Here is a 15,593-nt window from a genome sequence, read left to right as displayed (position 1 = left end):
AAGCGGCAATAAAACCCAGCGAGTCCAAGAAAGCTCCTCACTTGGGTGACCGTTGTTGGAGTTGGCCAGCTTTGAATAGCGTCGATCTTGGCCTTATCAACTTCTATGCCCTGTGGAGTGACAACATAGCCAAGAAACGAAACTCGATCGGTGCAAAAGGTGCACTTCTCAAGGCTACCAAACAAACGTGCATCTCTGGTACTTGAGGTGTAGGTGCTGTGGTTGTATCATTACTTGGGATGTCCTCATCATCGGTTGAATCCCTTCCATGCTGGTAAGAAGTAAACAAAAAGATGTCAGAACATACATGAACATTAGCAACCGTATCAATCCACCAACATGGAGATTGAAATACTGAAAGAACAGTAGGTAAAATACTGTACGTGTCAGTGTTGCTAGCGGTCACTACGTTGATAGTCTTCTGCCCCTTTTTCCCTCTCCGATCTGCACGATCAGGACAATCTCTGGAAAAGTGGCCGAGCTCTCCACAGGTGAAACAATTCATCTCGCCTTTGTTTACTTTCTTCTTCTTCTTGAAGGTAGCAGTCTGCGCAGGCTTGTTATTAACAACAGCGGACTTCTTCCCTTTGTTCTTTCTGTTGCCGCGGAAGTTCCTCTGTACCATATTGGCGTTAGACGGAAAATCAGCAGCCCTCTTAGTGGTGTCCTTAGCCCGAGCTTTCTCTTCAACATCAAGGGACGCTATCAGTTGTTCAACTGATATCTCCTGTCTCTTGTGTTTCAGAGACGTGGCGAAGCTCCTCCATGCAGGAGGTAACTTTGCAATAATGCACCCAGCCACGTACTTGTCGGGCAATTCACAGTTGAGAAGTTTGAGCTCTCTCACGATGATCTGTATCTCATGGGCCTGTTCAACTACAGAACGGTTATCCACCATCTTGTAGTCGTTCAGCGACTCCATGGTATACAGTTCACTGCCTGCATCGGTTGCATCGAATTTAGCTTCCAGTGCATTCCACAACTCCTTCCCGTCTTCTATGTGCATATACACATCACAAAGACGGCCACAAAAAACACTCAGAATGCATCCTCTAAAGACAACATTGGCATTCTGGAAATTTTTCTGAGCTTCCTCAGATAAATCTCCCTCAGGTTTGCTATATGTCACCCAGAATACTTTCAGAGTCTGCAACCAGAGCATGGCCTTTAATTGCCATCTCTTGTAGTACATCCCGGAAAATTTATCCGGCTTCAATGCATCGGCTAAACCCATAGTTAAATCAGGAAATTGCCTACAATAAGGTTTTTGGATTGTTGGAAAATTAAGCAATTTCGAAAATAACAATTCAGTGAATAATTCTAGGAGGAGCGCGCGTGGGGATTTCCCTTGCTCACTTGCTTACTAGGTGAGAAGCAACATCCATTATATGTTGGTCTCACTCACTTTAAACTAGCAAGGTGAGACTATTTCTATTCCCACTCCACTCATCCCACTTCATGAATGGGCCTTTGAGATTTTCAGAATTTATTAAAACTTGGGCTTGGGCTGATCAGGTCCACCAAATTCTAACAGTTTTCACCCGATACGTAGCTTGGATACCACTTGCGTTTATAGGCCAAGCCGTCAGGCCCTTATAGTTGGTGATAGGTCGAGCACTGAACTTGTGCCATTCTACCAAACAGTCCAAAGAAAATTGACCTTGTGCGCAAAAAAAAACAATCAAATTTGACCTTTTTCGCAATGAGAAGAAATTCGAAGTTATGGTATTATTTTTTTTCAAATAAAAGAAAACTCTCTTTTTCAAATTGAAGAGTTTCATGCACCGAACCAGTTCACCCCAAAACTCAAGCTGATGGGGAAAGAGGACAGTCCACTTCATGGGAAATGAGGACAATCTACTTATATTTCAACACGAATGAAAATAGTCCAGTGTATTCACCTTGCACTACTGGAAAATCATTCTTTGCCGGAGGCCTAGGGCACTAATGCCCCCGGCAAAGCCTTTGCCGGAGGCTTTTTCTCGGGGCCGCCGGCAAAGGGCATCGGTATGAAGGCATGCCGGTAAAGTCCTCTTTGCCGGAGGCCTTTTTACGTGGCTTTCGGCAAAGCCTTTGCCGAAGGCAAAAAAGTTTAGCCTTCGGCAAAGAAAAGTTAACGGCACTGCCGTGGAACAACACCAGGCGAGTCTTTGCCGGAGGCAAATAACTGCCGCCGGCAATGAATTAATGAAAAATAATAATAATAATAAAAGACATGGCCCGCGGCCTCCTCCGCGTGACCATGCCGCTACCCAGCGCCCCCTGCCGCCGCGAGCCCGTCACAGCCGTGCCGCTGCTCCTCGCCCCGACGCTGCTGCTGCCTCGCCTCCCTGCCCCATGCCGCCGCGCTGCTACTCCTCACCCCGACGTCGCTGCTGCCTCGCCTCCCTGTCCCACGCTGCCGCGCTGCTGCTCCTCGCCCCGACGCTGCTGCTCCTCGCCCCGACGCCGCCGCTACTTGCCCCTCTGCTGCCTCGCCTCCCTGCCCCACGCCGCCATGCTGCTGCTCCTCGCCCCGACGCTGCCTCTACTTGCCCCACTGCTGCCTCGCCTCCCTGCCCCACGCTGTCGATGCTGCTTCGCCTCGTCGCCCTGCGCCGCACAGGAAGAGGAGAAGGAGAATAGGAGAAGGCCACCAGTGGTGGGGAAGGAGAAGGAGAGCCGCTGCCCCGCGCCCGACGCTGCTGCAACTGCGCCTCCGCTGGAGTTCGTAGGAGGGCCCGATGCCGTTCGCCCGTTGCCCTGCGCCGGAGGAGGGCACGCTGCCCCTCGCGTGAGAAGAAGGCGCCCGAGAGGGGTTGGACCGGAGGGGCTGGACCATTGCCCTCGATGGAGTCCATGGGGAGGAGGAGAGAAATGAGTGGAGGAGGGAGAGAGATCGATCCGCAGTGGGGAGAGAGAGACAGGGAGAAATGAGTGGAGAGAGAGACCGAGAGAAGCACAGGTCACAGGTGAGAAAAAGGGCGATCCACGTGCACCTCCCACGGATCGGTGACCTGGCACATGGATCCACGTTCATCATGCATCCGGATGAACGGCCTGAAATAAACCTGCTCTCTTTGCCGACAGCCAGGCCAACGGCAAAGCAAACATGGGCAATATATCATTTTTGGTTTTTTGTTTTCTGCAATTAAATTTATAGGAAGGTAATATATCATTTCAATTCATTATATTGGTTCACTCTTTTTATCCTAAGTTTATATACATATGATATAGCACCATACCAAAACTTGTACCTTTTTGACAAAGTTTTAGTATTATTTCATTTTTCTCTATTAAACGGCTCTAAAAATTCATAAGTAATTATTTTTACATAAAATATGGCGATTTTAATTCACATTACTTATCATCACAGATAAATATAATCATAGTAAAAATTAAACTCAAAAATCCCAAATATCATTACAAAACTTGGTCGAGACTCAAAATTGGACGTTTGAACGCTAAGTTCGGAAACTTGTACGATGATGTTGTCATTTGTAAAGCATGTATCATTTTACTTTTTTGTATGGACTTGTAATTTTTTTTCCAAGGTTATGTATAAAAAAATGTCACCATGCCAAAAATCGTTTATTTTTGACAAAGTTTGAGTATTATTTCATTTTCCCCTATTAAACGGTCTCGAAAATGATAAATAATTATTTTACTTAAAAAGTTATGATTTTAATTCACATTACTCATCAACAATGCCAAATGAAACTATAGTAAAAATTTCAACTCAAAAAGAGGTGGTTTACATCATAATTTAAAACAAGAGTGAAATGGGATAGAAAAGAAAAAATACGGAAAAAAATTCTTTGCCGTAGGCCCGGCCGCCGGCAAATGCTGGTGCCGTTTTCTCGCCGTTATCTCAGTGGCAAGTCCACGTGGTCACCTTCTTTGCTGGAGGCCTTTTTATTTTGCTTTCGGCAAAGCCTTGTTTGCCAGAGGCCTTTCTTTACCGGAGCGTTGAATTCATTAATTTGACTAATTTGTATTCCAGAAAAGTCTGTTCATTTATATTTTCATTTTCCACCTGTGAAGCACTAAACTACTCGAGCTAGCTGCTAGTATAGACAATGGGTAAGTCAGAATCCTTGATTTTTGTCAGGGATCGAAGCGACGAATGTGCATGAGCTTTGCATGAGAAATTTGTACATATTAGCTAGCTCCGTGCAACGAAAAGTAGTGCTACTATCCAGTTAAGTAATGTAGTAGCGTGATTAAGTACAAAACTTAGAGAGACGGGTATGCATATAGATTTGTTCCATATCCATATATATACAGTATCATATGTATGTCTCAGATCTCAAACGTGCCCTCCAGCTCAAGCTGCCCACCGGCAGCCTCCTCTTCCTCTTCAGCCACGTAGAGGTACGGGTTCCTCTCCACGGGCTGGAAGTTGTAGAAGACGAAGACGTAGAAGGCGAGGCTGGCCGCCTCGACGGAGACGTTGACCACCCACTGGTACTTGTAGCTGAGCACGGCGGCGAAGGCGGAGACGGCGATCCGGGTGAAGTAGAGGTAGCCGACGACGACGAGGTAGAACTGCTTGAAGAGTGTGAGCTTCTTGAGGTTCCGCGCCGCCTTGCCGTCCGTCTTGGACGCCTCCCGCAGGTTGCGGATGGACCAGATGATGGGGAAGAAGACCGCGCAGCAGCAGATGACGTCCACCAGCAGGAAGATCTGGTTCCACGCCAGCCAGTCCCTCCCCGCCGGCCCCGTCTCCCCGATCACCGCCGACGCGATGTTCTCGATCACTTGCAGCGGTATGATGATCATCAGCACGTTCTTCTCCCGCTCCTGCATACAATTCTCGATCATATAATTCATATCGGGATCGAGGCCTTTTGTTTACACAAACAAGGTCAGGCTGTCACGTCTCGATCACGTGTCAGCTAGCTAGGGAACGGACCTGGAGGTATGGCTTTACGAAGGACCAGCCGGTGCCGATGAGCACGATGACGGTGAAGAGCAGGATGCCCTTGAAGAAGCCGAAGACGTAGAAGGCAACGTCCCAGCCGTGCGGGGTGCCCGTGCGCTCCACGTACCACGCGTCCTCGGCGGCGCACGCCAATTTCAGACCCTTAAACAGCAGCAGCGCGCCCATCACCACGTGGATCCGCTCCACCGTGGCCCGCTGCTTGACGCACACGAACACCCAAGCCGCCATGAACGCGAAGTACACCGCCGACGCCGCGGCAAAGATCCCGGGCAGCGGCAGCAGCCCAACAGGCAGATACTCCCTGCCACCGCTCCCGGGCCGTCGGATGTTGTACATCTCCGTGCGCACGTCCATGGTGACCTCGACGCCGTCCTGGCAGCTGCTGAAGAGCACCGTGTACTGATCGGCGGCGGCGATGGTCACGGACCCCTTCCCCTTGCCGTCCGGCGCGATGTCATTGAGCCGGAACAGCGGGAGCACGTACTCGCTGGTGAGCGGGCAGAAGGCGCCGCCGGTCTCCTCCGCGTAGTCGGACTCGTTGGTGATCTTGAAGAAGAGCGTGTTGGAGATGAGGATGAAGCCCATGAGCCTCGGGTCCACGGCGCGGAGCTGGGACGACGACCCCTCGGGCACGCTCCAGGACACGCCGGACACGGACACCTCGGCCACGCCGCCCGGCTTGAACCCGAACTCCTCGAACAGCACCACGGCGCGCGAGTCGGACACGATCGGCGTCGTCTTGATCTCGCCCCGGGCTACATCGTGGAAGAAGATGAGGAGGTGGAGGGCGACCACGACGAGGAAGACCGGCGCGGCCATGGCGGGGATCGATCGCGGGCGAGGAAATGGGTGCCCGGCCGGGCGCGCGTAGATAGAACTGTACGGCGTGTGCCAACGGGGCTAGAGAGGGAAGGGCCCGTCGGTTCCCGTGGCGTGTTTTCCGGGAGACCGCACGAGTCAAACTCCCGGGGCGAAGCCCAGAGATGTCAGACATGAAGAGATCACGGGATTTCGGATGGCCGGTGGATTCTGTGGGCTTTCTTTTCGATGGACCGTGCTGGCCTTTTGGTTTTAACGGTCGTTGGATATGCGTTTCGCTGGTTTGGGCCCTGGAGGTGGAGGGACGCATTCTATTCATGACTTTCTCCACAGGACGACCACCTGTGGCAGTGCTTTCTAATTTTCCACGATGCAGGTGCGGCAATTCCCTTGTACTTTGTGGGCACATCCCCGTGGCTTCGTGTGCAGTGATGTGCGTGCGGCAACAGTTTAAGTCTTTAAGATCGATCTCTCTCGACGACAAGATTCCGGCCCCTCTTTACGCCAAGAGGATGGAGGGACTCGTGGACGGATCAGCCAGCTGCGTACAAATTTGGAACTGATTCCATCAATTTGCTTCGTATTTTTCATGTTACCTAGTCTAGCCAGAATCGCGAAGCTTGGTGCTCAACGTTAATCAGTCGTTCCCTGCAAAAAAAAGTTAATTAGTCGTTGGACTGTCGGGACCATGCAGTTGTTGTAAATTACATGGCTATCTATTTAGGCATTTAGAGACAGCATGTCATATCAAGTGGACATAAGAGAAAAAAATTATATTACTCCGTACATTCTTTTTGCGAGAGGAGAAATTTTTATAGTACACCAGGTAAAGGCTTCAGCCATGTACCCTTGCGTTAGAATCGGGAATCAACAAGTACTGTCGCCTACAGCGGTATTTAGACTCTTTTTTTTGAGAAAAAATCAACTTTGTTCTCTCCCCCCTCCCACCGTCGTCCCAAGGTCTGAACCCACAGCCACAGGCATCAGAAGAAATCCAGATGTGGAGTTGTCGACAAGCCACTACATATAGATATGTACTACCATGGTAAATTTCACGGACCTTTTTACTCTTCTGTGCCATCTAGAGTCATCATGAAAATCAAACATCCCGACTCTAGAACTAGTCTATGTTAAGACCCAAATTAAAGATAAAGTGGAATAAAAAAATACAGCGGTCGACTAAAAAATTGCCTTTTTTCACATAAAGTTAATTTTGGGTTCTCCGAAAAGTTGGAGCTGACGAAGAAAGTCGTACTCAATCTTACTGATGTATATTAACTAAAGTTCTCACAGCAACATGGGGGCATCATCTTGTTCTATCTAGTCCAGTAACCATGAATTTACCGAACATACATATATTGGCAGTGGCGGAGCCAGCCGATTAATGGAGCGTGGGCAAAGTACACGTCGTTCTTCTAATTAAGTTAGAGTTTGCCAATCATAATGTCGCAATCAAATTTAAGTTTGAGTTAGCTATATATATATATACATATACATATACATATATACATATATATATATACATATATATATATATATACATATATATATATATACATATATATATATATACATATACATATATATATATATCTAGATTTTGGTGTTGTCTTCTCTACCAATCACAATGTTGCAGGTTACGTGTACACAAATGAAAAGCATAGAGATTCAGTTTAGGATACAGGCATGACGTGCGTTCAATCCGCTAGGTGTTATACTATAGAAACTTGATTTATTTTTTCCAATCAAAGAATTAAGCTAGCTGTTCAAATTAAGTACGTAAACAATCATAAAACCAATGAGTATTGGCGAAATCAGGGAAAAAGTATGCATACAAGACAGAGTGATCCAATCTACTACATAATCATGCCTTAGCTAGCTACTGCTATTTTAACTTTGCCTTAACCTGTAAAGCATATATCCCACGAGCCGAGAGACCTTTCTATGAGCTAGCTAGCCTGCCTTCTTTTAGTAATCACTCACAGTCACAGCCTCACAGGAATTGCATGCCCGGCCGGTGGATGCAGCCCCGTTGCCAAATGCAATTGTAGCAAGCTTTGCGCAGGAGCCGTATCTTGCTTTCTACTTTTGGGACCCCGAGGAGAGAGCTATCTTTGCTTGGAGTATAAACATACTTCCAAATACAACTGGCTTTGGGGGTTCCATAAACAAAACCAATGGGACCAGCAGAGATCGATCGAGCCTTCCAGACCGCATGCAAAGTACAGGTCCAGAAAGAGACCCCTGCACACGACACCATCATCATGATGCCATCATCATCGATGGATGGACGGATGCTTCATTTCACCGCACACACAACAATAACATAACATAACCCTGGCAGCCACATCACCGGGAGAAACACGAGAAATTTACTAATGGATCCGACGAATGGGGCGCGGCCTCCACGCCCCGTGCAAACGACATGCAAACAGACAGGTGTTGGGCGCTGAACGAAGCAACCCAACCCATATACGCAGTCCCGGCCAGGCCGGGGCCGTAACATGCACTGCAAGGCATATATAGCTAGAGAAGAGGATATATATACAATTGCATAGTTGCTGCATAGTTAACGATTAACGTGCGCATCGGCCGATCTGGGCTCTTCTTCTCCTCCTCCTCCTTTCTCCCTTTTTTCCGGTGGCCGGGATTAAACAAGGCGGTGGTCCTGCCGGGGTGAGGGGGTGCTGGCGACACCTGTCGACGGCGTGGTGCGGCAAAGTCACCCGCACCCAGCGCGCAAAGACGGCGATGCGCCCATAAAATAACCCCCGGAGCCCGATCGAGAAGCCCAGCGTGCTTGCTCACCCGTACGTGGCGTACGTGCTGCTGCTTGCCCGATATAGCAGCCAACATTATTCTACGAGCGCCCACGCTGTCGTTCGTTGGAGCTCACTATGCCGATCTATGCCGATCGAGGGGGGAACCCGATCGGGGGTCTTAAAGAGGAAAAGGCGCAGCTGCGGCGGGCGGGGCGGGTGTCGGGTTGCCATTGGCCGGCGCGTCGCCGTCGCACAACACCTAGCGCAGGCGCACCCACCACTAATTGGTGGCAGCGACAGCGGCTACTACCGTTCATCTAGAGCTAATTTTAGGGCGTTTTGTTAATTAACGAGTACTACTATATGCGGGATGTACTGTTAATTTGTGTTTTCTTCTGATGGATGGATGGATGCTCTCTAGATCTCGCCTATTGGCCTGGGCCGTTTGGTGATTAGGTGAGGTCGGGAGGGGAGGTGGAAGCATGCAGGGGAGGGCACATTGCGATAGCGCCACGGGGGCTATAGCTTAGGGATCTGCTGGAAAGAGGGTGTACGTGGAGGGAAGGGCCGGGGACCGTACCAATACTTAATTTCAAGGGGGAGATCTAATGATCTACTAGCACTGTGCTACCTTTTGGGGGTTTAACTTAATTAGTATAGTAGGAGTATTATTCTTTGGTGAATGTCACGACGAGAAGAGGTCTCTCGAAGGGGTAAGGGAGGCATTGGATATTGGTTTTTGATTCCCCTGCCTGCTGGCTACGACGTGCGCCTGGTGTTTCCGATGTTGCCCTCCGGTAAATTTTACACATCGGCGTGGTATGGGAGCTCCGATTTCACGCGGAATCCTGTCCTGCGGACACCTGGGGGGTGGGCTGCTTTGTCCCCCGCGCGCCAGCCAAGTCACTTTTCTCATGCCTCCTTCGTCCCCTCACAATGGTTAATAATCAATCTCCTTGATTTACCCTGCCAGAGAGACCGCCGGTGCATGTAATTCTCCTCCCCCAGTTGGATCCGTGTGCCGGCCTTTAGATCGAGCTGATCGAAACGTAGCACCCAGCGACAATGCCACCCACGGGATTGATCACTGGAGTGCGTCAAAAGCCTTTCCCATGTCGACTGACCGGACGAGACCTTGACCGGCCCGATGGACCCGACACGGAGCGATCAGATCATGTGCACGCGCGTGTAACGCACGAGGCCTGTGGCCTGGCCTGGCTAATGAATCGTATATATGGTCGATTTGCTTTGTGCCTCTTTTTTTTCTCCTGGATCGATGGCGATGTATGATTATAGTAGCATTTCTCTCGCTCTCACTAATATGCAGCAAAGTATAAGGTGCATGCACACATACAAGGCTTCTGTAATTAACCGCGTGCCAGCTCAGGTATGCCGACATACCGAATTAGCGGCCAGGTGAGGAGAATTAATGTGATGCAATGCATAATGCGATGATTTCTGCGCCCGTAGTGTATATGATCTTCAGACTATAAGATATATATGATTAGTTTAGTTGGCTTGTGCGTCGGAAAGTGCTTGATCGATGATCACTACAAGTACAAATTGCCATCAGGAGATCGATGATCGAACCATGCGTGCCACTTGGAACGAGCCTAGTTGCACCACGCAGCGTCTTCTGGAAAAGCAGACGACGTTAAGTCTTGCAAGGTAGAGTAATTAACTTTCAGCCCATTTTGGTTTGAGGTAAAATCTTGCTTTACTACCGAGATAGCTAAATGTTGCTTTGCCAAACAAGCACTATCACTGTAATTCAGTCCTTGCATCGAACACTGATTTTCCTAACGAGTGGCAAAAGTGTATATATAACATGTCATGAGAAATAAACACAAAAGGCACGGAAAAAATGTTAGGGCAAACAATAAATTAGACAAAAACAGGTGGAGCAATCGGAACAATAAGAATCCACCGCAAGAACAAACGCGCGATGCTTGCATTAAGTGAAGTGGGTAGATCTTATCGAAGAGGAAAGAAGAACTTGATTTACTTAAAATGTTGGCTTCCCAAGGAATGCAGCACTGCTTTCCATTGATTTTTTTATTATGAAAAGACTAAGGGAAACCCCTGCAGCATAATTGTGAGCACCAGTATTTGAACCCTGATGGTTGAATTCATGTAACCACAACTCTACCACCACACCAAGAGGTGTTTCTCCTACTTTCCATTGATTAAGACTGAAGAGAAACAAAGGCAAGTGGCTGAGGGCTACAGGAAAAGGAAACATAAACTACAAGAAAAAAAAATCTAAGCTAGGGTAAGGCGCACCAGTGAAAAATTCGGACGACCTCACAATCTGGAACCAAGCATGATATATCATGGGAAACTCATCGCTCCTTAATTTACAACCACTAAGCTTCCAGGCCATCAGCTCATCGACAACAGCCTCAGTCAGTTGAGCAATCCCGTGTCTTAAACCTTGGAAGGTCCTCATTTCCCTGGAAGTGGACAACGACATGCCCACATAAGTATCGGGGAAGGAGCTCGATCGGAATGCAGGGAACGGCAGCAGCAACGGCACCAGCAACGGCAGAGCTGAATGCCATCCCCCTGGCACTTAATGGGGAAGATCGTGCTCGTCGGCCAGTTGATAAGCAAACCAGTTGCGTCACCGAAAAGCTCTTCAGAATGCCATCGATCTGCTAGGGAAAAGTGGTTCATGCAATTCATTAATTAGGAATATAAAATTGACTATGCTTATAAGGAATAATAAATGAATTGAGACGGTTCTTTTCAGCCGAAGAGCCACAAGTCCGCTCCAAACTAGATCACCGGGCAATCGTAGAAGTACTTTGGATATAGCGTGGCCCAAGGCAGGGAGGTGGCAATCCGGCCGAGAGGGAAGCAAGAAAGATCCTAGAGAAAGGGCACTCGATGAAAATATGTGACGCTTCGTTTCGTTGCTAGACCTGCATAACCGGCACATTGGGTCATGCGGGATGCCCTTGAGGGCCAATCTTTCCGCCGTGAGGAACTACTCGTTCCAACCAAACATCTTCTTGGCAACCGTGTCGATCAGGGGCTGGTAATAAGATCTTTTTAGCCTGGAAGTGGACAACGACATGCCCACATAAGTACAAGGGAAGGAGCTCGGAATGCAGGGAACGACAGCAGCAACAGCAGAGCTGAATGTCATCCCCGTGGCATATAATGGGAAAGATCGTGCCCTTTGACCGATTGATATGCAAACTAGTAGCGTCACCGAAAAGCTTCAGAATGCTATCGATCTGCTAGGAAAAAGTGGTTCATGCAATTCATTAGGAATAATAAAATCGACCCTACTTATAAGAAAAACCGGGCCGAAAAACATACAAACTGTGCCTTATTGGACACGCTCTTATGTTTTCTGTTGCCTTGCTTCATACATCTGCAAAACAAAGACGAAAAAAACCCCATCAATTTTAGAAAGGACCCTAGGTTTAAAAACGCAATAGCTCTTCCAAATCATTGCGCCGACATACTTAAGCGGATGCACCAAGCGCTTTCGGTAAGCAAGGCACGGTAACTCGCACGCCACCTAGCGTGTCCAAAAGAGAGGGAAAACGACAATGTAAAGAAGAAATGTACCGTGGGCATTTTGGGTAGTCCCGACGGTAGTGGAGCTGGAATTCCCCCGACAATGACACGGCCTTTTGGCGACGCAGAGAATTTCCGTTCGCGCTATCCTCTGCCCCATATATACGCGGCAGCGGCTCACTCGCTCCATGGTCTCATTCGTCCGGCGACAGACAGCATAAGAGGAAGAAAGGTTGCGCTCCGATCCCCAACCGTAGATAGCCGCGCCGCTGGTCGAGCTTAATTCGTTCTGTCCCAGCTTAGCTAAGCTGCCGGCAGCGTAAATATCTTGCCTAGCTAGCTCCAAGGCAAAGGGTGAAAACATACAGCAGCCTGCACGCGCGCTGAGGCAAACAAACGTCCATCGATCGATTTCTCTTTGCAGCTGAAAGCCGATCAAAAAGCTCTAGCCAGCTGAAGAGCTAGTACGTGCTGCTTTGCTTTGCGCCGGCCATTAATGGCGGACGGGCAGGTCACGGGCAGCTGGGGAGTGCAGGACGACGGGTGGAGGAAAGGCCCGTGGACCGGCCAGGAGGACAAGCTGCTCCTGGAGCATGTCAGGCAGCACGGCGACGGGAGGTGGAATTCCGTCTCCAAGCTCACAGGTACTGCACTAATTATTAGCAGGATCACGAACAGGCCATGAGCAGATGATTAATCTTCTTTAATTTTGTTTTCGTTTTGATTTGATGGTTTTTCTTCTCCTTTGATTTTTGTCGCTTCACGAGGAGCTCAAGTACGAGCCTCCTTTTTCCAACAACCCGGCTGCAACTTGCAAGTCGATGCGAATGATTGATCCTGCAAATTGCAGGGCAGCGCAGTCAACTGGGCGCAATCGTGTGCTTTTAGGATCTTCAAGTACCGGCAACTTGCAGCGGTCGACAAAGCTAGCCCATGCATGCACGATCGTGATCTTGTAGTACGGTCTTGTGTGTTGTGTCTTGTTAGGAACAAGCAGCTTCCGGACGTCCTGTTAGATCGATTTTCAGTCAGATGGGTGTCTGCTGAGAAAATCGATCCAGTTTGTCATGATCTCTCCTAGTTCCATACTCTTCCCCTAGCAGTTGTTACTGAAATTTCGTAGAGATTAGTAAGATTAGTTCCTCTAAGATTCGTATGGAACTCTTCGACTCTAAAGTCCAAACAAGCTTAATTACATGTCAGTAGAGGACTAGTATTAGCCTAGCCTCTACACCATACTTGGAAGATGCAGCAAATTGCTCATCATGCGTGATTCTGACTTCCAGAGTCATGACACTCATGAGTGAGCTAGCTAGCTAGGGGAGGTCCTGGACTCCTGGTACAGTTTCAAAATTTCTAATGCACAAAACTCGCCTGATATATTCAATAGATTTTAGTCAGCCATCTCAGACTTTAAGGTTGCTTTGAATTTGGAGAGAAGATCATTCGAGCTCCATGTGCTTATAGACCCTCCAAGCTAAAAAATAATAATCTTTCGTCGAGGGGCATTTTATTGATTCTCATCGTCGTAACAAGCAAATACAACTCACGAGTTCAACATCCGGCCTCTGCATGAAAGGATGCACACAGTCACAGTTCTTGTGTGCGCGCAGTGGAAAATAGAGATTGTAACTAATCAACACTGTAACATGGGTAAACTATCCCACAGTCCATGTGCAGTGGCGGAGCCAGAAACCGAAGGAAGAGTGTGCTAAGATAGGCCTAATGATGCTATACCTTCAGATTTTGATACTCATAAGTTAGATAGTCAATGTCTTCTTCTTCTAAACATCCTAGCTAGGCCGCTGCTACAGCGCCGGTAGCACCGGCCTGGATCCGCCCCTGTCCATGTGCAACACCTTACAGAATTAGCTAGTATGCCTGGCCGGTGGTGAAAGAGAGTGTTAATGCTGCATACATGGGCCCAGGATTGCAGGTAGTCTTTCTCAAACCTCGAGTGAACTGATTGATGGTTGATGCACGAAACGAAAAGTATTTGAGTGAGTTGGCTTATCGAATGAAAAGTACTTAGCACTTATCTACCTAAAAGTAGTTATTAGACTAACCATCCAAATAGCGATGTCACAGGTTTATATACGCATGCGCACAGTTCATATATAGTTGCATACATACATCATACATACAAGTGCAACATGGACACATTACACATGGTGAATTGGTGATCGACACTGTAATTTGTTATCATCAAAAAAAAAATCGACACTGTACAAGTGCACATGGTGATTGGTCTTCTAATTTGTTGCTACAGGTCTGAAGAGGAGTGGGAAGAGTTGCAGGCTGCGTTGGGTTAACTACCTGAGACCGGACCTAAAGAGGGGCAAGATGACTCCCCAGGAGGAGAGCACCATCGTGCAGCTCCACGCGGTGTGGGGGAATAGGTGGTCGACGATCGCGCGCAGCCTCCCCGGCAGGACGGACAACGAGATCAAGAACTACTGGCGGACGCACTTCAAGAAGGGCAAGCCGTCCAAGAACATCGAGCGCGCCCGGGCGCGGTTCCTCAAGCAGCGCCGCGAGATGCAGCAACAACAGCAACAGCAAGAGCAGCAGCAGCAGCAGAGCCTGCTACTGGCAGGCCAGGACAAGGCCGACGCCGCCGAGCTCGCCGGTGCGCGCACGGCCAGCATCGTCGTCGAGGACGAGCAGAGCGCCGGCGGCATGGGCGTGGCGACGTCGACGTTGGCCGGAGCCGGACACGATCACCGCGAGGAACTGATCATGCAGGACGTGATGGATTTCCTGTGCCCCATGTCGTGCGTGCTCCAGCTGCAGCACGGCGGCGGGCAGGGCGGAGCGGCCGGGAGCAGCTGCTGCGCGTCGACGAGCGAGGGGTACGGCTCGAGCGAGGATGACGGGCCGGCCACGTGGGGAAGCCTGTGGAACCTCGAAGATGTAGTGGTCCATGACGTCGGCGGTGGGGCATGGACACTGTGGTAGTTTGCTGGCCAGATTCCAGGCCGCCGCTAACGCTTGCTAGCTTTGCTTCGCCGAGAGATCAAAAGAATGGTCTCAAGAAACTTGCATGCTCCCTTTTAATGGCGAATTAAGAGGGAGGAGAAGAACGAGTACTTATTGGTGCATGCTGAAATGATGGAAAATGATGCAACAACAACAACCGTGCGTACATCTGCTTTCCAGGAGCCTGAGCCCTGAGTTGATGACACGTTGAAAAAGCACTGTTGCACTTTTATCTAGGGAAAACTGAAGATGAGTTCTTCCTGTTATAGCACACATAGCACTAGCAAAGCTCCTGCTTGCTCAAATGTTAAGGAGATGAGGGGTATTAAAAATGGTTCGTGTGATAATATCAATCTTCTGATTTCATAGCAAGCTTTATACTCCAGCTGCCTGCCTTAGATCTTGATCAGATGGTTTGTCTACAAACATCTGACGTCCTAGAAAGCATGACGTATCATGCATGTGATTAGTGAAGAAAACTAGAGAAACCTAAATCATACAGGTTCATGTGATTTATAGTTAAATATGGAGGGATTGATGTGGGACATTTTCTGTCTTTTTGTGTTTTCTCCCCTTTT

The 15,593-nt window shown here is 48.8% G+C and overlaps 2 protein-coding genes across 2 annotated transcripts; one reads left to right on the top strand and one right to left on the bottom strand.

Annotated features, from left to right (window-relative positions):
• Window positions 1-4,063: 4,063 nt before the first annotated feature.
• On the bottom strand, window positions 4,064-11,066 carry LOC100832401 (protein GPR107). The gene is made up of 3 exons (XM_003580057.3): window positions 10,939-11,066; window positions 4,895-5,801; window positions 4,064-4,782 (listed from the first exon to the last, which is right to left on the bottom strand). The coding sequence occupies exons 1-3, from the start codon at window positions 11,064-11,066 to the stop codon at window positions 4,282-4,284; spliced, it is 1,536 nt and encodes a 511-aa protein (XP_003580105.2). The 3' UTR covers window positions 4,064-4,281.
• A 1,153-nt stretch (window positions 11,067-12,219) lies between these two features.
• LOC100837963 (transcription factor MYB57) lies at window positions 12,220-15,387 on the top strand. Its single transcript, XM_003581362.4, has 2 exons — window positions 12,220-12,680; window positions 14,306-15,387. Exons 1-2 carry the CDS (start codon window positions 12,533-12,535, stop codon window positions 14,992-14,994), a joined length of 837 nt encoding a protein of 278 aa, XP_003581410.1. The 5' UTR covers window positions 12,220-12,532; the 3' UTR covers window positions 14,995-15,387.
• Window positions 15,388-15,593: the final 206 nt, after the last annotated feature.

The sequence above is a fragment of the Brachypodium distachyon genome, chromosome 5 (assembly GCF_000005505.3).
Source record: "Brachypodium distachyon strain Bd21 chromosome 5, Brachypodium_distachyon_v3.0, whole genome shotgun sequence".
Lineage (NCBI taxonomy): Eukaryota > Viridiplantae > Streptophyta > Magnoliopsida > Poales > Poaceae > Brachypodium > Brachypodium distachyon.
This window is presented reverse-complemented; position numbering and strand designations above follow the sequence as displayed.

What these genes read in the sequence shown, in the direction of transcription:
- LOC100832401 (XM_003580057.3), bottom strand. Translation starts at nt 11,066, where the DNA reads ATGGCATTCAGCTCTGCCGTTGCTGGTGCCGTTGCTGCTGCCGTTCCC. An exon ending in GGAAATGAGGACCTTCCAAG is followed by an intron (nt 5,802 to 10,938) that starts GTTTAAGACACG and finishes CACGCCGTACAG; the next exon opens with TTCTATCTACGCGCGCCCGG. An exon ending in TCGTAAAGCCATACCTCCAG is followed by an intron (nt 4,783 to 4,894) that starts GTCCGTTCCCTA and finishes AATTGTATGCAG; the next exon opens with GAGCGGGAGAAGAACGTGCT.
- LOC100837963 (XM_003581362.4), top strand. Translation starts at nt 12,533, where the DNA reads ATGGCGGACGGGCAGGTCACGGGCAGCTGGGGAGTGCAGGACGACGGG. An exon ending in TTCCGTCTCCAAGCTCACAG is followed by an intron (nt 12,681 to 14,305) that starts GTACTGCACTAA and finishes TTGTTGCTACAG; the next exon opens with GTCTGAAGAGGAGTGGGAAG.